Here is a 25,140-nt window from a genome sequence, read left to right on the forward strand (position 1 = left end):
TAGTAAAACAATTTGAGCCAAGCTGGACAGGCATATATCAGTCTGGCTCAGTGATCCTCAAAAGAGCTGCCTATTGGAGTCACGCGAGCAGCCCAGACTCAATGCCTGGGCTCCCAGCTACGCTGACTGAAAGAGAATCTCTGGGAGCTGTAGTCAGAGCATTTGCACTTTTTAACAGTTTTCCAGATGATTCTGATGCAAAGAGAGTGTGGGAAACCACTGGACAGGCAGAGCATGCAATACATTGTGAGTTCATGAAATTCAGCTGGAAAGGTATGTTAAGACAAGACTTCGGAGGTTTTCTATATCAGGCTAAAGAATTTCAACTGTATCGTGTTACTATCTCATGGGGTTCCAGTATCAGCAGAGCTTGGTATGACTGTATCTACTCAGAGTCCTTTTAGGGCAGTAGACAGAGGGGAGAAAGGAAAGTTGCAGGAGCTAGGTATATGTGGCACCTAGAATAAATACTATGAAGAATATTATTTATTCATTACTTCTTCTCTTAGGAGTGGATGTTCTAATTCCAGATTAAATATTCTAAGCAGTATATAGTGAAGTTTTTGTAATCATCCTTTCTTCTCTCTTTAGGGGAGTCGGCTGCATCTTTGTTGAAATGATCCAAGGGGTTGCTGCTTTTCCAGGAATGAAAGACATTCAGGATCAACTTGAACGAATATTTCTGGTAAACTCTCTAAATAGTGCTTTGAGATGAATTGGTTTCAAATTAGTCATTTAGTGACGAATTATACAGTGGTCAGTGGAAAGTAATTTAAGACAAATTTATTTGTTGTCCCATTTAGTTTGAACCTTTGAAAAAGTAGGATATTAGTTAAGAATTATGTTTTTAAACCATCAGACATGAATAATATGCCAAAATGGTAAGAAAAAATAGGATGTGAGAGGCAGTATAGAATAATGAGTTTAAAATGAGGGTTCTTACAGAAGTATTCCACATAATTTATCTAAATATCCTCCCTTCAGATAGGTGGAGATGAACTCTCTCCCATCCACTCCACTTGAGTATGGACTGCACATGGTACCTTTGTTCCAAAAAGTAGAGTATGGGAAGGGCATGGTGGAGTATAGTAACTCTAGATTGGAAAAACCTGACTAACACTGCTTTGGCCAGGTGATCAAGCTTAACATCATCAATGGTAAGTCATGATGATAGGATTCATTCTTGATATGATGTGATGAGAATAACAATTCACCGCTATGGCCTTCCTCCCAAAACCGTAATCACAGTCCAGTCACAATAAGCACATCACTCAAACCCAAACTGAGGGACATTCTGCAGAATACCTGACTGGTACCTCTCAAAATAATGACCTCTAAGGTCATTAAAACAAGGAACATCTGGGAAACTGTCCCAGGCCAGAGGAGGCTAAGGGGACATTATGACTAAATGCAATGTGGCATCCTGGTTGGCATCCTGGAACAGAAAAAGCAAATTAGATAAAAAACAGTGAAATCAGAATAAGGTGTGGAGTTTAGTTAATAGAATCATGCCAGTGTTGGCTCCTTAGCTGAGGCAGAGGCACCACAGTAATGTAAGATGCTGACAGTAGGGAGAATGGATGGGGGGTGTATAGGAACGCTCTGTACTGTTGTTTTTTTTTTTGTTTTTGTTTTTGTTTTTTTTGTAACTTTTCTATATCTAAAACTAATCTAAAATTGAAAGCTTACGTACTTTTTTTTTCTCTTTTTGTTAGGAGTCATTTTGGGTTTAGTACCTGACTCTGTCACTTTTTAGCTTTTTTAGCTGTGTCATCTTAGGCAAGGGGCTTAGCTCTCCATGCCTTTGTTTTCCATGGGAAATAATACTAGCATCTACCTCATAGGTTATTTGAGGAATAATTGACTTAACACACATAAAGTGCCGTTAGAACTATGCCTGGCTCATAATAAATACTCTTAAAATGTAAGTTGTTGTTACTTTTATCATCATTTTAGGTTAAGTATTTTTATTCAATAAAAATTCCATATTAGCTAATATTCATATAAACTATTATTTAAAACATGGAATTAGAGCTAGACAAATAAAGGTGTTTGTTAAGAAGATGCAAACTATCTACACTGTGGTTACTAACCACGTTACCATACTTTTCCCTTCTTTAATAAAGTTTCCATATGAAATCACTGGGGCAGACTTTAATATGGCCCATGCCAAGAGAGATACTTACTGGTTTATCATTCATTTGAGTTATACAACTACAGCATTAAACTACATTATGAATAGGGATTGCTGTAGGGTGTACTGATAGGAATTGAGACTCTGACACTAGTGAGTTTTCCCTTTGATGTCAGCCATAAAATGATAAGAAAACAATACTGGAAACCAAGATATTAGGTACCCATGACTCCGCCATTTAGTATCCTACATCCTGATGTGTCCCTGCTCATTCCAGATGGAAAAACAGCAAAGTCCCTAATATTATAGGAACCTTCCTCAAAATTTTGCTGTGTTCCTGTCTTCTTCCAAAAGCTGACTGAATTCACTTCCTTTCAGTTTTACTTCATTACTTCTTTTACATAAATTCCCACACACTAATGTTAAAATAATTTCTTATGAATATAAAAATAATATATCCTTATTGTGGAAAATTCCTATAATGCCGGAAATGTGTAATAGCCAAATATCCCCTTTGTCCTACAAGCCCTAATAAACAACATTTAGTATTTTGATGTATAGCCTCCAAAGACTGTTGTCTATATGTGTTTAAAAAACTGAATCATATTTTGTAAGTTGCCTTTTTTTTCACTTAACCATATATAATTAACACCTCTCTTCGGAAAAAAATCCAGAATCCCATTACCATGACAGGGAAGGGTTTCATCACATGGATGAGACATTAGGTATTTACCCATATTGATAATTTGTTACATTTTTTCACTGTTACTAATTTTTCACTGCCAGGAACAACCTTTGCACATTTGTCCTACTAAGAATTATTATTAGAATTGGAAATCCTTATTTTAATAAAATTTAGTTTTCAAATATTTGTTCACTGTCTTTGCAAATTCATCCCTTCATCTAAAATGTTAAAACATTTCCTTCCCTCTGTTCCCAAGCAAAAGCATAGATTATTGCCAAAGCTTGGTCAAAAGTTTTCATATTAAATACTGTTTTTGTAATTTAGGTAATTTCCTATTGGTATACCTTGTTGGATTATTTCCTCTGAGGAGATTTTGCTATTATTTCTTAATTTTATGGCAGTAGTTTTCTAATTTTGTGGACATACAGAGGCCTTTGAGCTATGCCTAGGTTTTTTAATAAGTCAGAGAAATAAATCATTATAAATTTCCCTTGGTATTATGGACACCCTAAACTACTATTTGCTCTTTTTAGACCACAGAGACCGTTAAATGCAGATAATCATCATGACTGATGGTAATAACTCATTTATTGTAGCTGTTTTACATGTGTAATGCTTCTTACAAGTAAAAAGACCCTTTGATAATTAGGAGATAAAGATCAGCTTCTATGTAAAATTGCTGCTTTTAGAATAAATGATGTTATATTTTGCCCTGAGGAATTATACATGACCAAAAAAAGAGAAATCTACAAACTTCTTTTGAGTGTAAATGTTATCATCTTAAATATTTTATTTTCTCCACTGAATTGTTTAAATTTTCAAATGCTAACTGTGTTTCATATTAAGCAAGTAGACTCTCTCAGGAGTTGTGGAATTATTGGAAGAGGAAATTTTACATACCCAGTATGGTTAAATCACTGGGAAAAAATGCTTTCCCTCGGTGACCTTTTACGTCTGGTCTGAAGAGGAATGACTATTAAAGTCTGATTAAATCCACTTTAAAAGGTTTCTAATATAAACAGCCAGAGATTCCTCACCAAAGCAGCAGTTGTGTATCTGCACAGCCCCTGGTAAAGCATTGCCAAGGAGATAATCAACTTTGAAAGTCATGAAACACGGGATTATTGGGTTTGTTTTGTGTTTTTATATAGGGATTAAGTCCATTCATTTGCCTGTGAACTGCACACAGAAAGGTGTTTAGTAACTTTGAAGCTCAAAATTAATACCTTGTTACCCAAGATAACCAATATAATTAACTCCCGCACACTGAGTCTTTATAACAAATGTAAAAGGAAACAAAGATCAATCCATAAAAGCCTTTACATTTTTCTTTTGAAGGTTTTATTTTCCTTTTTTCTTTTTACTTCCTTTGATGGAAGGGAGCAGTCCACATGTTTAACCAATTCAATGAATTTGTTTCTGAAACATAACTGTGTTGATATACAAGGTGAGCTGTCTATGCTACATTCTTAGATTTCATCATTAAATCATTTTCCTTGAATTTGCGGTGCTCATTTGCAAGAAAGGAAGAAAGGTGATGGAATTTTGAGAAATTATTTTTAAGACATTTTGACTTGCCCGGTGAATGAGCACCTAAATCTCTAAGCAGCAGCTCTGCTCTTAGTTTGAAAGAGTGATTTATTTTCATTTCTTCGGCGTCACCCATTTTTTAATGTAAAATGTACTATATTCACCTCCGTTATGAGCAGTAGATGTATTCATCCAAGTGAATATATATTCAGAGTGACAAAATCAGAACTAATACAAATTTTGTATTCTAATCACATTCTTCTGAATTGAAAAGGACTACTTGGATTTACCATGGGAAAATAGTCTGTCTTGCTTCAAAACAGCTGAACAAATGGCAGAGAATGCTTGCACAGCTGTCTGAAACCTTTGGCAGATGCTTTTGGGTTTGTGAGGTCCGTGAACCGTTTACAGCAGTCATGACAGAGGCACCAGCATGACTTGGTCTTTTGGCATGTTCTTGTTCTCTCTGACTTTGAATATTGGTAACCATGAGAGTCTCCCCTTTCCCAGCCTCCTGGGTCTTTGGGCTTGCAATGGAATTTCAATCACCAGTTGTTTGTTAACCTGTTGTACATTATTTAATTGGTAACGGTAGTTAAATATGCCTCTTCTTCAATATATGTCATATATGTATCATTCAGAATTTAATTTTTGAATGTGTGTGTGTGTGTGTGTGTGTGTGTGTGTGTGTGTGTGTGTGAATGAAAAGCGCCACTTGGAACTTTGGAAGCTACTACACAGCCAGGCTTTTGAGTTGGATTGGTTCCTTAACCCTCTGTGTTTTACAGCACATTAACTGTAGAGACGTAGTCTGCTTGCGGATCCAATTCCTATCCTTGTTTCCCTATCCTGGTTCTATTTATAGGTGTCTTAGCTTGAACTATAGCCTTGAGTTTTCATAATTGGCTAGGGCACACTCACAGAATGTAAGAGAAAGGTGACACTCCCTTCTTTGAAAGTCATTAACATCTAGTCGCATGTAGCAGCCTCATAGTTGAATATCAGTATCACAGATCTGTATCATTACTACCATTGTTGCATTTGCTTTAGGTCATTTCCACCCTATTTCTCTGGCATTCCCTCTGCAGCACTAGGTACAATGGAGATGTAAGTCAATTGTGTGCCACACTGTTGCCCTGGAGAAAATAACAGTGACAACCAAGTCAAGCAGGAAATGGGATCATGAACAGTTGTTGAGCTGTTGCTTGGAAGATGGTAGAGCCAGCAACAGTAACAGATCCTGTACTACTTAAAATATTGAACTCTGAGAGTCAAATACTGGGTTCTATCCCTAGGTTGTTTGTTTACCTAACAAGTTACCTTCTCTATTTGGACTGCATTTTTCACATTTGCGAAGGGAGGAGTTGAACTAAATGATTTCATTGTTGTCTTGCAGCTCTTACCTTTTCTAATTCTAAAAATGCATGATATTACATAGGATTATGCATACAGACTGTGGGTATTCAGAGAAAATTGCTGAGTGAACATTTTGCAAGAAAGCATAAGATTTGAAATGGAATAAGAGGACAAGGGACCTTTGGGCGGGGAAAATGGTGTGAGTGTGGAGTCGGCGCAGTGAATTCTGCCCTGTATGTGGTTGAAGGTAAAGCGAGATGGGCAAGGCTGGATCTTGAATGATAGGATGAAGATTTTAATTTTATCCAAAAAGTAATTACAAGGAAGTACAGCTTTTTGAACAAGAGAATAATGATGTTAAAAAGGCATTTTAGCATAATTAACGTAATATCATATTATCGTGAGGTAAAGAACAAAGAAATACATCTTTGGATGTAGGAGGAAAGGGAGTAATCTTTATTCATTTAATAAGGATCATATCATGAATTAATCGATTTATTTTGTGTATCTTGAAATTATTGAAAATATTAAGCAACGATATTTAAGTCAATTTGAGAAAGCAGAAGCAGGGAGGAGATAGGTCAGAACCCATTCCTCCTCTCAGAACAAATACCTCTTTTAATTTGTACAGTTTCCTTCAGGTCTTATCAATATACATAGTTATTTACTTGGTGGCAAATCATGTTCAGAGCTTTGTTTACAAAAATAAAACAGATGGAAAATCTTTCAAAAAATCTAAAAACAATATGAAAAAAATAAAAATCATTACTAAGAGATAAGCAATGTTAAACTTTTTTTTGGTATTTCCTTTTTTTAGCTTCTCACAGTTGGATTCAAAATACATTTCTAGTTTTGTATTCAGCTTCTTTTTCATTTTAATATTAAATAGGGAGCAATTTCCAAGTCATTACTATATACTTGAAAATATTATTTTAATTATACTATAATATTCTATAAATGTGCCAAAATTTACTAACACCTTCCCCTATTACTAGGTAATTTGCTTGCAGTTTTTATGCTACAGTAAACATCACATACTTTTACCCCATTTAATTATTCATTCATTCAGCAGGGATCATGAAGCATCCATTCTGTACCAGGCATTGGGCCTGGAGGTGGAGCTGAACCAATGGACACAGTCCATGTCCACCTCAAACATCCTATGATCCAGCTACATTTGCATAGTTCCCAAAAAGTCAGATTACAAGGATGTTGTTGCAAAACTTTTGTGATAAGCCCTGGCTCTAAATGATGAAGAATAGAAGAGTCAAAGCTAACGCAAACATTTCAAGCTAGGGGAACTAAATGAACAGTGAGATCATTGAACATAATCCAGATGTTGAGAGGCATGTCAGTGGAGGAAAGGGAAGAAGAGAAGCTGACGGTACCACCCCAGGTGCAAAGCTTGTGCACCGCAGATCAGGAGAAGGATGTGCATCAAAGGTCCATTCACCCAAAGGAGACAATGAAGGTTCCCGACTATACTAGTTCACGAATAATGAGTAGAGTGGGAGATGCAGCAGACCACTGCCTGAACCTTAGGAGATGCTGACAATTTGTGGGGGTGAGTTGAAGGAGGCGGGGTTGCGAGCGAGACCAGGAGAGGATCCCCATTGTGACAGAAAAGTCAGGGAGGCCAGAGCAGTGGAGAAGTGAGACATAAGAAAGGAGCAAAATGACCACTCACTTGAGGGAGATCGTAGAGTTAGGAGACCAGAGGCCTTCTTTTCTTGTGTCCTCTCAGCACATTCGTCACATCCTGTGTAGCATGTGGCACTCCGTGCATGCTCACTAAATGCTTTCTCCTCAAGGAACAGAAGGCATTCTTGTTGGAGAAATGCAAGAGCTGACCCAGACCACACGTGAGCTTAGTCGTGTAAGTTTAGACGTCCAGTGGTTTCCAAGGGAGACCCGGCATTCTCCTCGATATCTCAGGGGAGATTGAGTGAAGGACGGTGTCAGCTCAAGGGGAGGCACAGTTCTCGGCCCTACACTCCTGGCTCTGCTTTTATTAAGACTGTGCATATAAAGTAGATTCCACTGCTGAAAGAATGGTTTGAAAACCCCTTAAGGCTGTCCCAGGTCAAGAATTTTATGAAAGAAAATGTCTATGTGGAAGAAAAATGCTAGATCCAGTGAAAATGGAGATGTTAGAGAAAAAAATAGAGGGATTCATATAAGGAGATTTTATATAAATGTTCTGATCAAGAATGTTCTACACTTCTAAGCTAATAGAGGTATGGGCAGCAAACATTAGTGGGTCATTTGTCTTAAGAAAAAACTAGGACAGTGGTATATCCCACTTTAGAATAGCTAATCCGTTTCTGTTTGCACAGAAACTTCTATTAGGAGACTAGCTGGTCTGTTATATGTAGAGATAATTTAAGTTAGCTCACATGATGACAAAAAATATTTTTTTGCCCTGAGTGTTCTTGTGTCATAGCTTTACAAATGGGAAATGAGAATATTTTCATTAAATCATTCATTTTCTCATTAAGTTGTTCAATTCTTCATCTAATATTTATTACATATTTACTATGGGCTCGATACTTTTCCATGTTTTCGGAAGACAGCAGTGCACGAAACAGTCTCTGCTTTCATTGCATGTACATTTCAATGAAGGAAGAAAGACAAGAAGCAAATAATGTGTCACGTTAGCACTAAGTGCTGTGAGATACTACTTGATGAGCAGTGGTCTGGGGAGCTCTCTCTTAAGGTGATACTTGTTTATTCTGTGAAGTTAGCAAAGGCGCAAAGACATGCAGATACCAGGGGGCAGAGCATTTCAGGCTAACAATAGCACTTGTGTGTGCTTAATGATAGTATTATTAAAATCAGAGTGCTCAAACCTGAATGATAAATTAAGAATCGTTTTTCCTAGTGCATCAAGGTAATTTCTGATGCTCTAGTTACTTTGACCTCTTTTATAGGAAACATTTTCTTATGGTTTTATTTGGGAATTCCTTGCTTTGAGTGAACATCTCAGTGACTGTTGAGACTTCAGATTGAGCAGATCAACAGAGTTTGAAATATGACTGGGCTCATCTTCTCAGTTGGAGTTATACTGGAGCTAGAAATTTGGGCTCCTGAGTTATTCATCATGAAATTGATACAGATAGGAGGTCAGAAGGGTTTCTGTTTCGGAGAGTAGAAGATGGTTCAGAGGAGAGAGTAGATAAGGAATGTCCAGAGTATGAGGAGAGCCAGAAGAGCACTTTTTTAGAAAGTCAAGAGTAGAAGAATTTCAAGAAGAAAAGATTTATCACCTGTATCTGTGACCAGAGTGATGTTAGTGGAGGATGGTGCTGAGAAAAGGGGCCATGTTTTTAAACTGCCACATGACCACGTAAGTTTTCATCAGGGCATATCACCAAGTTGAGCTTGGTCGGGGGGAAAAATCCTGGATACAATGTTATCCAGCTCCTAAGTTGTTGGCTTTTCTCCCATATTCCCTAGCCGTACAGCACTGCTTCCCATGCTAAAAATATGAGAGTGTGAATTGTCACAAAGTGCTACTGGGTGAGTCATGAGGTCTCTCATTTGCTGTCCCTCCTTAGCTTCCCTTTTGGATTAGCAAGTTCACAGATGTGTCAGACTGAAAACCATAGCGAAATGCTGCCTTAGTGTGACATGTCTGAGGCAAGTGAGGAGTTGGTGACACTTAGCAAATTGCCAAATGTTATCCTTAAGGTGGATTTTTGTAACTCAAATTCTACCTTAAAAAAAGTCTTCCATTTGCAAAGTGCTTCCACACAGGTCTTTCATTCCTTGGAACGTCTTGTATGTTGTATCTCGTGGTAGGCGGCGTTTAAGATGGCCTCCAATGGTGCCATTCTCCTAGGATTTTTGTCTTTGTGTTATCCCTGCCCCTTTAATGTGGGCTGGACATAGTGGCTTGCATCTAATAGATAGAACATGGAAAAAGTGGTGGATGTCACTTCCAAGAATAGGTTATGAAAACATCTTACTTCCTTCTTGCTTGCCCTCTCTCGCTTGCTCATTGGCTTGTCTCGGGGAAATCAGCTGCATATCTGATTTGCTCCATGGAAGGACCCTGGTGGCAAGGACCTGATGCTTGGCAATGCCATGAGTGAGCTTGGAAGCAATTCCTTTCCTAGTCTTGCCTTTCGTAAGAGACCACAGCCGTGGTGATCACCTAACTGCCTGGTGAGCGACGTCCAGCCTAGCCAAGGGGTGCCTGGATTCTGGACCAATGGAAACTTTGAGCTAATAACTGTTGTTTAAAGCCGCTAAATTTTTGGTAACTTGTTCCATAGAAACAGATATCTAATATGTCTCTTTTGATCCCATGACCACAAAAGGGCAGGTACTATTACTCTTGTTTTACCTCTGGAGAAATTATCTTCAGAGATGGTGGGAACCTGCTGAAGAAGACAAGATTAGTAAGGGCCAGAACAGACACTAAATCCTAAGTCTACCAACTCTTCTACTAAAATACTCTCTTGTTTTGTGTGTTGTTTGGTTGGTTTTGCTCTAATTCTTAATCAGGAATGTGTATTAGAATGACCTCGGAATCATTTCCAATTGCACGTACTGAATCAGACTCTCAGGATATGGGACATATCTGTGTATTCAAACAAACAAGCAGGCCTTGGTTTGTGAATCCTCCTTGTTAAGAACTTCCACTCTGAAAGGTATGTGCTTGCTTAGAAATTTCTGGTCTGATGTAGTGACACTTAAAAACCTAGATATCCAGAATACAGAAATCATCATGCAATCAGACTAAGCTCCATGTTTCTTACAGGGTGACTTTTGATATGATCCTCAAGGAACCTGCTTTGTGTTAATAATACTAGGTGACTGTTATTAGAACCATGAACACAAGCAAATGAGGATCAGTAATCATTACATGCCAGCACTATAACTTATCTTGCCTGATCACTTGATTAACATTCTGTTTCCTACCCTCATTTTGCAGCCTACCATTTCTTATGACTCAGAAGACTTTATCCTCAAGGATAAATCTGTCCGAGCTGTTACTCTTTCTGTGAAGCATGAGTTCATTTAAAATCTTACCTTGTATCATCTCCTGCCCAACTTCCCACAAGAAAAAAGGGGGAGGGGGGCTCAAAACAATTTCTATCATAAATTGATCCTCTTGTCTCATTATTGTATATCTTGATAGAAATCTGTGGCTGTTTGATTGAAATTTATTATATAAAATGATTTACTTAAGTTATTGGAGCATATCCTTTAGAGAACAGCTTTACCCTAAGTCAAGTTAACAGGTTATCTGACCTTGGAGCTGAATTTGTCCTCTGACTAACTTGTCTCTTTTGACAATGACAGACATGCATTTTCCAGGTAACATGTAGGCTGTGACTTTTTGTATTCTTCCTAAAATTTTTATTTGTGAGCTTAATTGCACTGTCGAAAGTATTGAGAACTATTTTAAATGTACCATTCAGTGAATTTCTTCTTAGTATAGTGCCTCAAACAGACTCAAGCTTCAGTTAATTTTAATAACTCAAATGATAAAACTATCAGTGAACTTGAGTCTCTGCCTGGGAATATCTTTTCTGGGACAAGAACAAATGTCACACTTTGCCTTTAATGTTGGCCAATGCCTTGTAACGATGCAAGAATTGGTTTCGGGACACATCCTGTGCTATCAATCCTCTGTGCCTTTACATCTGCCAGGAATTCCTCTTCTCCTGTCTGTGATGTCTAAATGTAACCCATCCTTCTGATATTTGAAATGTTTTCCCCATCCCAGTGAATTTTTATTTGATTCCCTTTCCTCCTGAACCTCTCGGTCTCTACCTAAACGTCTCTGATATCCCCCTTCAATTTCTACCTTGCAGTTGCTATTGCTCTTATTCCCCTTAATAGAGTTTAAGGTTCTTGGTGGTGGGAGACAGGAGGAGAGGAGAAAAGTATAGTCTCTTTAACAAATGGTGTTGGGAAAACTGAATATCCACATACATAAGAATGAAGTTACACCCTCACCTCACACCATATGCAAACCCACATGTACTGGGAACAACAAGTGCAAGGTGTGGTTCAGAGGGCTAGAGAGCATGGAGAATTTAGTGACCAGGGAAGGGGCAGCACACAGCAAGGGGACTGAAGAGGCAACCAGGGACCAGATCATCGAAGGCTCCTCAGGAAAAAATTTTAAAATATTATTACCAAACAGTAAAAATATCTCACTTACATGTCAAATATATTCATTTCTTTCCCTCTATTGGTTATTATTAATTATAACTAGTTGCTTTTGAAGAAGCTTCAAAATTTAATCAAAAAGAGAGAAGTGCAAAGCCTCAAAGAAGCCACTCTAAATCTTTTTCAATTACTAAATGAAGAGATCTTTGGAACTGTCTCTCCCCACTTCTGGTGCTGTGCATTATTATTTGAGAGCTTAAAATGATACTGAATTCACTTGCTCTGAGAAAGAATGGACACAGCTAACTAAATAGAGGTTTTTGCTTTGGGCTTACCCTAGTCTGCTTTTTATAAGAGTTTTTTCCACTGTCCATGAAAACTGAGACTCCATGGGAAAAGTAATGTTCCCTAACAACCACAACCAAAAAAATTAAAGATGGGTGTCTTTATTTTGTTTCTGTGCTTAAAAATCGATGTGAGTTTATATTTTCCTCTGGTTTCTACTTTTGCTGTTCCTCATCCTAAAAATATGCAAATCACTAATGGAAGATCATATTTAGCATTCAGATGCAAAATTCATTTCACTGAAGCTCAATAGAACACGGTATTATCAATACACTCTAAGTAAAATCAATATTAAATGTGTTTGTTTGCCAAGTGAATTGTAAATAGATGAAAGGTGTTAATAAAACCTTTTTTTTTTTTTATAATAATATTAGGTCCATTCTTGAGTCTGATTTTATTCCATATGAAATGGAATATTGCTTATCTCTCATACAGAATACTGATGAATGCACATTTTAATCTGACCATTGACTCTTGGGATGTGATTCAGTTTATTCAGCAGTTCGAGGCCTGCAATATGTCTGGCAGTGGGCTTCAGTGAATTTCTATTTCAGAGAAGTTTGGCGAGATTTCCATTGAATTTTATTTCTAGTCCTTAGTACTAAGAGTGCCACTCTGAGGGAATTAGGAAACCAAAATCTCAAGGAAACTCTAAATTTGATCACCAATTCCTTATTAATTTCCTTCCTCATAGAGAGGACCCTTTTTAGAGTGGCTCATATAATTTTGATTTTCCTAATGTACCACAATTTTAAATTAGACATGAAATGGGAAAGGCACTAACTTTTAATTAAATTATAGCCCTCTCTCTAGTGAAAAAAATATATATATATATAATAAATTAATATACTGCAGTGTTTGTTCATCTTTCCAAGCATTAAGCTCAATTTTTTCAGACAGTAATTGAAGCAGAATACTGTCCAAAAAATCCATTCTTTCTTCTTGTCAATAGTAAGATCCGCCTATTGGGATCTTTAACTTCTATTTGTCAGTGAGACCTGTGTGGAAAGGAATAGGGAGGCAATAAAACTATTTATTGCTTAACAATTTAATGACAGTTGTGGTAGGTGGGCGAGGGAGATGCAAAGATGAGTAAATACTGGTCTCTGGAGCAGAGGAGCTAACAGTATAGTAGCAGGATCAAGTCAAGGCTTTTATTGAAACCTATAATCAGTACTTTTGGAGTGGGGAGTATATTTGGGGTGGCGGGGGCATTGCTGATGATCGTTTTTCACGTGTCTTTAAGTTGGTATGATTTGGTTGAAAGGGAAACATTCACTTATTAGGCAGATGTTTAACTATGTTAATTTGAAAAAGACAAAGGTGTTACACTATATTGTGCGTCATGCAAAATTCAGTGGCTTTAATAAAAAATAACAGTGAACCTTTTAACTTTTGGGTTTTGAGATAGAGAGTGACCCATTTGTTAAAACAAATGTTCTGTGACTTATAAATATTTAATTATTATTAGTTGCTAGTAAACTTTTCTGTCTCATCCACTGCCTTAGCATTTCTTTAATACCAATTTTAAAAAGGTAATGACTGAGCCATACGATAAAGTGGTTTCATTTTTTCTACCGATACATGTTTTCTATGTCCTCTGGTTTCCAAAATAATGATTTTATTTATGAAATGCTACAAGAAGCAAGTTGTTCTTGCTTGCCATTCCTCTCCTTAGTTAAAAGCTAAATGAAACACAACAGAACACTGGTTTCTTTTTGCCTTTTGACATACCACCCACTTGTCGACCAGCAGCCCAAGAACTGAGTTTGACACATGCAAGTGATCCAGGCTATAATTTGTATATAGTCTTCAAAATCCTATATTAAAGTAAAAAGAACTACTTCCATTTCACTGCTAAGTATCTTACCATCCCTTCTCATATGATCCCACCTAAAAAACAGCTGTGCCTTGCTTCTCGCTGATGTGCACATTCATTGCAGATTGTTTCCACTGATGTCAGCCAGTGGCTTAGCCACTGACAAGCTCAGCCTTATGTTTATGGCATTGGGATGGGATCCAAGAAAGTATTAGAAAGAGGATGTGGCTACTCCTGCAGGTTTATTAAAAGATTCTGGGATTCACATTAGTTTAAGTAGGTCATTAAGGTTTTGCCACAAAAAGTACTCTTTTTTTTACCCCCTTCACATACCCCAGGCTACTCTTTGATGACTTTATATACTTCAGGGCTGTTTGTGACAAAATATAGGACAAATTTTAGAAAGTAGAAAAGGAAAGACAAATATAAGAATCAATTGTAAGTGACTCCCAAACTCTTAAAAATAAAGAAAAATTGTAAGTGGGGGCTTACTGAGAATTTCAAAGGTAACTTGTAAATAGAATGATGCAGACAGCCTCTATGTTCCTCAGGAAAATCTATCAGAAGATCAGCATATTAACTAAGAGAATAGCATATTTTTAAAAATCATTGTATTTCTAGATCTTTTTTTCTTCCCTCATATTTGTTTGGTCTTTTCTGGAATCAAGTTTATGTGAACAAGATAGTAATATGACAGATCAGTTTTAGGAAATGTTAATGCAGAAGTAGCAACTATACATCAGTAGGTAAAAATATAGAGTTTTTGTTTGTTACTGTTGTTATTGATTTTGATTTTTAGTGTTAGAATTTCTGAAAAACTGTAACAAGATTAATGTTTGCCTTTATGTTCTTCAGCAGCTTTTGGTTAGAAATCTTTCATTTTTGTATGTGTGTTCAAGTTCATCTGTTTATTGATAAAATTTTAGTCCAATTAAGTGTTTTTAAATATTATGGATGAAGAGCACATTGTCTAGGTTAGCAGATTAATTATTTTTTTTCCCCTGGGAGCCTAGTAAGAGTTTGAAGACATAACAGTTCCTGAGAGCTTACCCCTAAGGTTCTGTATTATACCAAATATAATGAAAAAAAGGAAATTCAGTCCTGCTACTCACTCTCAGGATACACAGCTTTAATAATATCAGCCTGTCTTTGCAGATGATAAGATAAAAAAATTTCACTCAGAAAAGAAAAAGAAAGCAAATGAAGAGATTTTATCCACAGCATATTGCATCTTAACCTTCTGGATAAATAATGTAGTGATAATGGAAACATAACATGAAGCTGACATCAGTAGTTGCTCTGCTTTTTAGTTTTTTCCTGTCTTGAGAAATGCAATACTTTTTCCAAATGTGAATAAAAAGAGTTTGTTCTTTTTTTTTTTTACCCTATCACTCTGCCCTTTACTTCTGATTAGTATTTAATTAATTCCACTGTAACCCCAGGAGAAAAATTAGGATATCTTGCAGTAATTTGAATATTCACCACCTAACAATGTTTGAAGAACAAAGTTGGTTGACCTGAATGCCCCTGACTTGCTCCATTAAAATAACCCACATAAATCTTTCATTTAACCATAGCCCACAGAGCTTAACCCCAATTGCTGTCTTCAAAGCTTGTGCTCTTTTCATTACACTGTGTTAAAGCCTGGTCTAAGTGATACAGCCTAACCATGTGTAATAACTTATGGGATTTATGACTCCAAGAATTGATATCTAGTGAATATGGAAGTTTGTTAAATATTTTTTAGATAAATTTCAGAATGGAAGCTCCTGATCTCTGCACTGGAGTTGGAAGTCCCTACTTCTATTCCTGTCTGTTTCTGATTGCACATGCTTAGGAAGGGTTGTTTCTTCACCTGAAGAATGAGGTTAGGGTATCTCTAACTTTCAAAATTTGGGTGTTTTCTTTTTTCAGTAGTGTAGATTTTTTTTAAATGAAATCTCACCTATAATCCTGAAACTCCAAACACTACCTGCTTAATCTTCCCCCAACCGACTGCAGTAGCCCTGTGTGCCTATGAGAAAGTGTTGGGCTCGAAAGAACGTAGTATGAGTGATTTTATTGTAACTACAAACTTCTTCACTTAACACCACACTAGTTATTTAAATATTTTAGTATGTTATAATATCTCTCATACCTTGTGAGGTTAATATCCTAGGGGTCCTTTTATATCTTGTTAATACTATTTTAAATGGACATAGGATATCAATATATATTTCTTAATCAAAGAAAGAAATTAAACATATAATGCCTTTATTAAAACATTTATCCCTGTCTTCTGATTTTCTTTATTTATTTGGTTGTTCATTTTGATCATTTGTATAGTTGATATATGTAAATATGAATAAAGATACATGTATTTTTAATCCCATAGCAGTTTGTTTCAGGGCTTATAGGTTGAGTTGCTTTTTACTAAAACTAGGGATTTATGGACTAATTTAATCAATTGTTATTGAGTATCTACTTTACATGAGGTGCTGTATTAGGACACAGGATATAAAAATAAATGACTTGGTCCTTGCCATCAAGTCCTCACAGTCTGGTCAGGGAGCCAGACAAGGAAGCAGATAGTTATGATACCATGTTGTTAGTGCCCAGTATCTAACCTCCTAATGAATCTATCCTATCTAATATCAGATGTAATCCATGTAAATCATGGCTCTTGATATATCGTAGACAAAATTACTCAAACATGTTCCCTCCCCAAGTCTTCCTTGCAGGAAATAGCACCATCTCGCACACAATGGCTTAAGCCAGCAATTTAGGAGTATTCCTTAAATCTTTCCCTTTTCTCATCCTGTGCATCAAACTTGTTAGCTAGTTCTGTTAGTTCTAGTTCCAAAGTAGATCTGGAGGATTTGATCCGTGATTCTCCACAATGCCAGTCCACTTCGCCTGGTCACAGCAATAGCCTTCGTGTCACTCTTGCCCCCCCCCCCTTCCCAATGGTACTCTGGCAATTTTCAAATTGTGGAGAAAGCATATTAGTCAGCATATTTGTTTGGCTATTTAAAAATAGACAAAATTAACATGTCTTTGAAAAGAGAGAACACTTATTTCTATCTCATATGTAGTGCAAGTTGGTGGGTGGTCTTGGGGCTGCAGCCCGTGAGGTCATCCAAGGTTCTGGGTTTCTTCTATCTGTAGATCCTCTCTTTCATAAGGTATTGTCATGATTCACATGGTTGAAATTGGCTCACTACCACAAGACCAAATGCGAGGCAGTCTGGAAATTCCTTTTAAGTGCAAGATCTAGAAGTTGCGTGCTTCCACTCACATCTCTGTCCAGAAACTTAATTGATGGCCAGAACAAGATGATAAGGTATCTGTGATATGTAGCCTCTACCTGGGTCACCACATATGCAGACAAAATTCAGGAGGATTGATTATTAAATGGAGAAAGTAGAGAATGCTTGTTCAGGAAATGAATAAACTCTGCCATACAGAGTGATTATTTAAAATGTCATATCTTGCTAATAATGCCTAGTTTAACACCCTTTAATGACTTTGCACTGTACTTAGATTAAAAAACAAATAAATGGGACAGAACAGAGAGCTCAGAAACAGATCTATGCATATATGGAACATTAGTATATTACACAATTGGCAATGCAAAACAGTGGGAAAAGGGGAGAAATAGAGTTTAGAAGAATATGGTATGATATGACATGACATGATATATGATATATGATATGGAAAAAATGAAATTTTATTCTTTTCTCTTACACACACAAAAATCAACTCCAGATGAGTTAAGAAATAATGTAAAAAACAAAATGTTTAATAATTTAGAAGAAAATGTGGAAAATATCCTTCTATTCTTATTTATTAAAAAAGACACAAAAGCATTAATCATAAAAGACAAGATTAATACATTTGACTACATTTAAATTGAGAATGAAGCATTTGACAAAATTTAACATCCACTCATGATAAAAACTGTATGCAAATCAGGAAAAAGGGAACTTCCTCCACCTCTTGTTGTTTGCCTAAGCTTTGTAACTTATAGCTCTATAATAAGTCTTGACACCTAGTAGGAAAGTCTCCCCTACTCTTCTTCTTCAGAAGCATCTTGGTCATTCTTTCACTTTGCTCTTCTCAATTTCATTTTTTAAAACCCTACTGAAATTGTGATCCATGTTGCTTCAATTCTTTCCATAAATTTATAGTAAAATGACGTATTTCAAAATTTATTTCACCTATCCATGAAAACAGGATTTCTTTCCCATTATTTAGGTTTTCTTTAATGCCCTTCATTAAAGGTTACAATTTTCTTTGTTCAGATCTTTTATATCTTTTGTTAGATTTATTCCTAGGTAGTTTATTTATAATTTTGTTAGTACCGTTGTAGCAAAATGTCTTAATTGTACAATTGGCTTCTGTATATTCTGGTATATTCTATACATACAGCCACTGTCCTAAAAACTCCTGTTATTTCAAATTTATAATATCTATTCTTTTGGGTTTTTTTTTTTTTTAATCATTTTATTGAGATATATTCACATACCACGCAGTCATACAAAACAAATCGTACTTTCGATTGTTCACAGTACCATTACATAGTTGTACATTCATCACCTAAATCAATCCCTGACACCTTCATTAGCACACACACAAAAATAACAAGAATAATAATTAGAGTGAAAAAGAGCAATTGAAGTAAAAAAGAACACTGGGTACCTTTGTCTGTTTGTTTCCTTCCCCTATTTTTCTACTCATCCATCCATAAACTAGACAAAGTGGAGTGTGGTCCTTATGGCTTTCCCAATCCCATTGTCACCCCTCATAAGCTACATTTTTATACATCTGTCTTCGAGATTCATGGGTTCTGGGTTGTAGTTTGATAGTTTCAGGTATCCACCACCAGCTACCCCAATTCTTTAGAACCTAAAAATGGTTGTCTAAAGTGTGCGTAAGAGTGCCCACCAGAGTGACCTCTCGGCTCGTTTTGGAATCTCTCTGCCACTGAAGCTTATTTCATTTCCTTTCACATCCCCCTTTTGGTCAAGAAGATGTTCTCCGTCCCACGATGCTGGGTCTACATTCCTCCCTGGGAGTCATATTCCACGTTGCCAGGGAGATTCACTCCCCTGGGTGTCTGATCCCACGTAGGGGGGAGGGCAGTGATTTCACCTTTCAAGTTGGCTTAGCGAGAGAGAGAGAGGGCCACATCTGAGCAACAAAGAGGCATTCAGGAGGAGACTCTTAGGCACAAATATAGGGAGACCTAACCTCTCCTTTGCAGCAACTGTCTTCCCAAGGGTAAAACTTATGGTAGAGAGCTCAACCCATCAAACCACCAGTCCCCTATGTCTGTGGTCATGTTAGCAACCATGGAGGTGGGGTAGGCGAATACCCCTGCATTCTCCACAGGCTCCTCAAGGGGGCACTACATCATTTTTTTTTTCCTTGTTTTTCTTTCTTTCTTTTTTTTTTTTTTTTAACTTTCCCTTCTTTTTTAAATCAACTGTATGAAAAAAAAAGTTAAAAAGAAAACAAACATACAATAAAAGAACATTTCAAAGAGACCATAACAAAGGAGTAAGAAAAAGACAACTAACCTAAGATAACTGCTTAACTTCCAACATGTTCCTACTTTACCCCAAGAAAGTTACATAATATAGCAACCTTTCTGTGAACTTGTTCCTACTATATCCATCAGAAATTAACAGACCATAGTCATTTCTGGGCATCCCCAGAACGTTAAAAAGCTTATCTGTTCTTCTTGGATTATTGTTCCCCCTTCCTTAATTACTCTCTACTGCTAGTTCCCCTACATTCTACATTATAAACCATTTGTTTTACATTTTTGAAAGTTCACATTAGTGGTAGCATATAATATTTCTCTTTTTGTGCATGGCTTATTTCACTCAGCATTATGTCTTCAAGGTTCATCCATGTTGTCATATGTTTCACGAGATCGTTCCTTCTTATTGACGCGTAGTATTCCATCGTGTGTATATACCACATTTTATTTATCCACTCATCTGTTGAAGGACATTTGGGTTGTTTCCATCTCTTGGCAATTGTGAATAATGCTGCTATGAACATTGGCGTGCAGATATCTGTTCGTGTCACTGCTTTCCGATCTTCTGGGTATATACCGAGAAGTGCAATCGCCGGATCGAATGGTAGCTCTATATCTAGTTTTCTAAGGAACTGCCAGACTGACTTCCAGAGTGGCTGAACCATTATACAGTCCCACCAACAGTGAATGAGAGTTCCAATTTCTCCACATCCCCTCCAGCATTTGTAGTTTCCTGTTTGTTTAATGGCAGCCATTCTAATCGGTGTTAGATGGTATCTCATTGTGGTTTTAATTTGCATCTCTCTAATAGCTAGTGAAGCTGAACATTTTTTCATGTGTTTCTTGGCCATTTGTATTTCCTCTTCAGAGAACTGTCTTTTCATATCTTTTGCCCATTTTATAATTGGGCTGTCTGTACTATTGTCATTGAGTTGTAGGATTTCTTTGTATATGCAAGATATCAGTCTTTTGTCAGATACATGGTTTCCAAAAATTTTTTCCCATTGAGTTGGCTGCCTCTTTACCTTTTTGAGAAATTCCTTTGAGGTGCAGAAACTTCTAAGCTTGAGGAGTTCCCATTTATCTATTTTATCTTTTGTTGCTTGTGCTTTTGGTCTAAAGTCTAGGAAGTGGCCGCCTAATACAAGGTCTTGAAGATGTTTTCCTACATTATCTTCTAGGAGTTTTATGGTACTTTCTTTTATATTGAGATCTTTGGTCCATTTTGAGTTAATTTTTGTGTAGGGGGTGAGGTAGGGGTCCTCTTTCATTCTTTTGGATATGGATATCCAACTCTCCCAGCCCCATTTGTTGAAAAGACCATTATGACTCAGTTCAGTGACTTTGGGGGCCCTATCAAAGATCAGTCGGCCATAGATCTGAGGGTCTGTCTCTGAATTCTCATTTCGATTCCATTGATCTATATGTCTATCTTTGTGCCAGTACCATGCTGTTTTGGCAACTGTGGCTTTATAATAAGCTTCAAAGTCAGGGAGTGTAAGTCCTCCCACTTCGTTTTTCTTTTTTAGAGTGTCTTTAGCAATTCGAGGCATCTTCCCTTTCCAAATAAATTTGATAACTAGCTTTTCCAAGTCTGCAAAGTAGGTTGTTGGAATTTTGATTGGGATTGCATTGAATCTGTAGATGAGTTTGGGTAGAATTGACATCTTAATGACATTTAGCCTTCCTATCCATGAACATGGAATATTTTTCCATCTTTTAAGGTCCCCTTCTATTTCTTTTAGTAGAGTTATGTAGTTTTCTTTGTATAGGTCTTTTACATCTTTGGTTAAGTTTATTCCTAGGTACTTGATTTTTTTAGTTGCTATTGAAAATGGTATCTTTTTCTTGAGTGTCTCTTCAGTTTGTTCATTTCTAGCATATAGAAACATTACTGACTTATGTGCATTAATCTTGTATCCCGCTACTTTGCTAAATTTGTTTATTAGCTCTAGTAGCTGTATCGTCGATTTCTCAGGGTTTTCTAGATATAAGATCATATCGTCTGCAAACAATGACAGTTTTACTTCTTCTTTTCCAATTTGGATGCCTTTTATTTCTTTGTCTTGCCGGATTGCCCTGGCTAGCACTTCCAGCACAATGTTGAATAACAGTGGTGACAGCGGGCATCCTTGTCTTGTTCCTGATCTTAGAGGGAAGGCTTTCAGTCTCTCACCATTGAGTACTATGCTGGCTGTGGGTTTTTCATATATGCTCTTTATCATGTTGAGGAAGTTTCCTTCAATTCCTACCTTTTGAAGTGTTTTTATCAAAAAGGGATGTTGGATTTTGTCAAATGCTTTTTCAGCATCTATTGAGATGATCAATTGATTTTTCCCTTTCGAGTTTTTAATGTGTTGTAATACATTGATTCTTTTTCTTATGTTGAACCATCCTTGCATGCCTGGAATGAACCCCACTTGGTCATGGTGTATGATTTTTTTTAATGTGTCTTTGGATTCAATTTGCAAGTATTTTGTTGAGGATTTTTGCATCTATATTCATTAGGGAGATTGGCCGGTAGTTTTCCTTTTTTGTAGCATCTTTGCCTGGTTTTGGTATTAGATTGATGTTAGCTTCATAAAATGAGTTAGGTAGTGTTCCATTTTCTTCAATGTTTTGAAAGAGTTTGAGTAAGATTGGTGTCAGTTCTTTCTGGAAAGTTTGGTAGAATTCCCCTGTGAAGCCATCTGGCCCTGGGCATTTATTTGTGGGAAGATTTTTGATGACTGATTGGATCTCTTTGCTTGTGATGGGTTGGTTGAGGTCTTCTATTTCTTCTCTGGTCAGTCTAGGTTGTTCATATGTTTCCAGGAAATTGTCCATTTCTTCTACATTGTCCAGTTTATTGCCATACAGTTGTTCATAATATCCTCTTGTAATCTTTTTAATTTCTTCAGGATCTGCAGTTATGTCACCTTTTTCATTCATTATTTTGGTTATATGGGTCTTCTCTCTTTTTGATTTTGTCAGTCTAGCTAAGGGCTTGTCAATCTTGTTGATCTTCTCAAAGAACCAACTTTTGGTGATATTTATCCTCTCTATTGTTTTTTTGTTCTCTATGTCATTTATTTCTGCTTTAATCCTTGTTATTTCTTTTCTTCTACTTGGTTTAGGATTGGTTTGCTGTTCATTTTCTAGCTTCTTCAGTTGATCCATTAGTTCTTTGATTTTGGCTCTTTCTTCCTTTTTAATATATGCGTTTAGTGCTATAAATTTCCCCCTTAGCACTGCTTTTGCTGCATCCCATAGGTTTTGGTATGTTGTGTTCTCATTTTCGTTCGTCTCTATATATTTAGCAATTTCTCTTGCTATTTCTTCTTTAACCCACTGATTGTTTAGGAGTGTGTTGTTTAACCTCCAGGTATTTGTGAATTTTCTAAGTCTCTGATGGTTATTGACTTCTAATTGTATTCCATTGTGGTCAGAGAATGTGCTTTGAATAATTTCAATCTTTTTAAATTTATTGAGGCTTGTTTTATGTCCCAGCATATGATCTATTCTGGAGAAAGTTCCGTGAGCACTAGAAAAGTATGTGTATCCTGGTGATTTGGGATGTAATGTCCTGTATATGTCTGTTAAATGTAATTCATTTATCAGATTGTTTAGGTTTTCAATTTCCTTATTGGTCTTGTGTCTGGTTGATCTATCTATAGGAGAGAGTGATGTGTTGAAGTCTCCCACAATTATTGTGGAAACATCAATTGCTTCCTTTAGTTTTGCCAGTGTTTCTCTCATGTATTTTGTGGCACCTTGACTGGGTGCATAGACATTTACGATTGTTATTTCTTCTTGCTGAATTGCCCCTTTTATTAGTATGTAGTGGCCTTCTTTGTCTCTCAAAACATCCCTGCATTTGAAGTCTATTTTATCTGAGATTAATATTGCTACACCTGCTTTCTTTTGGCTGTAGCTTGCATGAAATATTTTTTTCCATCCTTTCACTTTCAGTTTCTTTGTGTCCCTGTGTCTAAGATGAGTCTCTTGTATGCAACATATTGATGGTTCATTTTTTTTGATCCATTCTGCGAATCTATATCATTTAATTGGGGAGTTTAATCCATTTACATTCAACATTATAACCGTGAAGGCATTTCTTGAATCAGCCATCTTATCCTTTGGTTTATGTTTGCCATATTTTTCCCGTCTCTCTATTAATATCCTTTATTGTACCCATACCGAATCTCTTTAGTACTGAACCTTTCTCCAAGTCTCTCTGTCCTGTCTTTGTTTCTCTGTCTGTAGGGCTCCCTTTAGTATCTCCAGTAGGGCAGGTCTCTTGTTAGCAAATTCTCTCAGCATTTGTTTGTCTGTGAAAAATTTAAGCTCTCCCTCAAATTTGAAGGAGAGCTTTGCTGGATAAAGTATTCTTGGCTGGAAATTTTTCTCACTCAGAATTTTAAATATATGGTGCCACTGCCTTCTTGCCTCCATGGTGGCTGCTGAGTAGTCACTACTTAGTCTTATGCTGTTTCCTTTGTATGTGGTGAATTGCTTTTCTCTTGCTGCTTTCAGAACTTGCTCCTTCTCTTCTGTGTTTGACAGTGTGATCAGTATATGTCTAGGAGTGGGTTTATTTGGATTTATTCTATTTGGAGTTCGCTGAGCATTTATGATTTGTGTATTTATGTTGTTTAGAAGATTTGGGAAGTTTTCCCCAACAATTTCTTTGAATACTCTTCCTAGACCTTTACCCTTTTCTTCCCCTTCTGGGACACCAATGAGTCTTATATTTGGACGTTTCATATTATCTATCATATCCCTGAGGTCCATTTCGATTTTTTCAATTTTTTTCCCCCATTCTTTCTTTTATACTTTCATTTTCCATTCTGTCATCTTCCAGGTCACTGATTCGTTGTTCAACTTCCTCTAGTCTTGTACTATGAGTGTCCAGAATCTTTTTAATTTGGTCAACAGTTTCTTTAATTTCCATAAGATCATCCATTTTTTTATTTAGTCTTGCAATGTCTTCTTTATGCTCTTCTAGAGTCTTCTTGATTTCCTTCATATCCCGTACTGTGGTCTCATTGTTCATCTTTAGTTCTTTGAGTAGCTGCTCTAGGTGCTGTGTCTCTTCCAGTCTTTTGATTTGGGTGCTTGGGCTTGGGTTATCCATATCGTCTGTTTTTTTCATATGCTTTATAATTTTCTGTTGTTTTTGGCCTCGTGGCATTTGCTGAACTTGATAGGGTTCTTTTAGGGTTTGTAGACCTATTGAAGTCCTTATCTGTAATTTATCAGATCTACAGCTTCGTGGAGTACACTTTCTCTAACTAACCAGCAGGTGGCGTCCACGAGCCACCTGTTCTCCACAAGCCAGTTCTTCCCTGCTTAGCCTTTTTGGTGAGTGGGGGAGTGAGTCTTGTGGGGCCCAATTGGTGTACCAAGCTTGCGTGTGTAGTTGGTGTTGCCTGCCCTGTATGTGGGGCGTGTTTCTGGGCAGTCGGGGAGGGGGGGGTGGCCCTAACAATCAAATCTCCCTGGTGATCCTAGAGTTTTAAAGCTGCTGCAATAGTCTAATCCTTCAGTTCAGTCCTGCCACAGTTTGTCTCTGCCACTGACCCACAAGTCCTTGGTATTGGCGTATGGCTCCTGAGACTTGCAAGTGGGCCCCTCTT

The 25,140-nt window shown here is 36.9% G+C and overlaps 1 protein-coding gene across 5 annotated transcripts in view; it reads left to right on the plus strand.

Moving 5' to 3' along the window:
• CDK14 (cyclin dependent kinase 14) overlaps window positions 1-25,140 on the plus strand; it is a 678,858-nt gene that overhangs the window by 442,025 nt on the left and 211,693 nt on the right. For all 5 annotated transcript variants that reach the window (XM_037836624.1, XM_037836622.1, XM_037836621.1 and 2 more), the window contains one exon: window positions 592-685. In XM_037836624.1, coding sequence (XP_037692552.1) covers window positions 592-685 — 94 coding nt within the window. The remainder of the gene's footprint in view (window positions 1-591; window positions 686-25,140) is intronic.

The sequence above is a fragment of the Choloepus didactylus genome, chromosome 5, assembly GCF_015220235.1.
Source record: "Choloepus didactylus isolate mChoDid1 chromosome 5, mChoDid1.pri, whole genome shotgun sequence".
Lineage (NCBI taxonomy): Eukaryota > Metazoa > Chordata > Mammalia > Pilosa > Megalonychidae > Choloepus > Choloepus didactylus.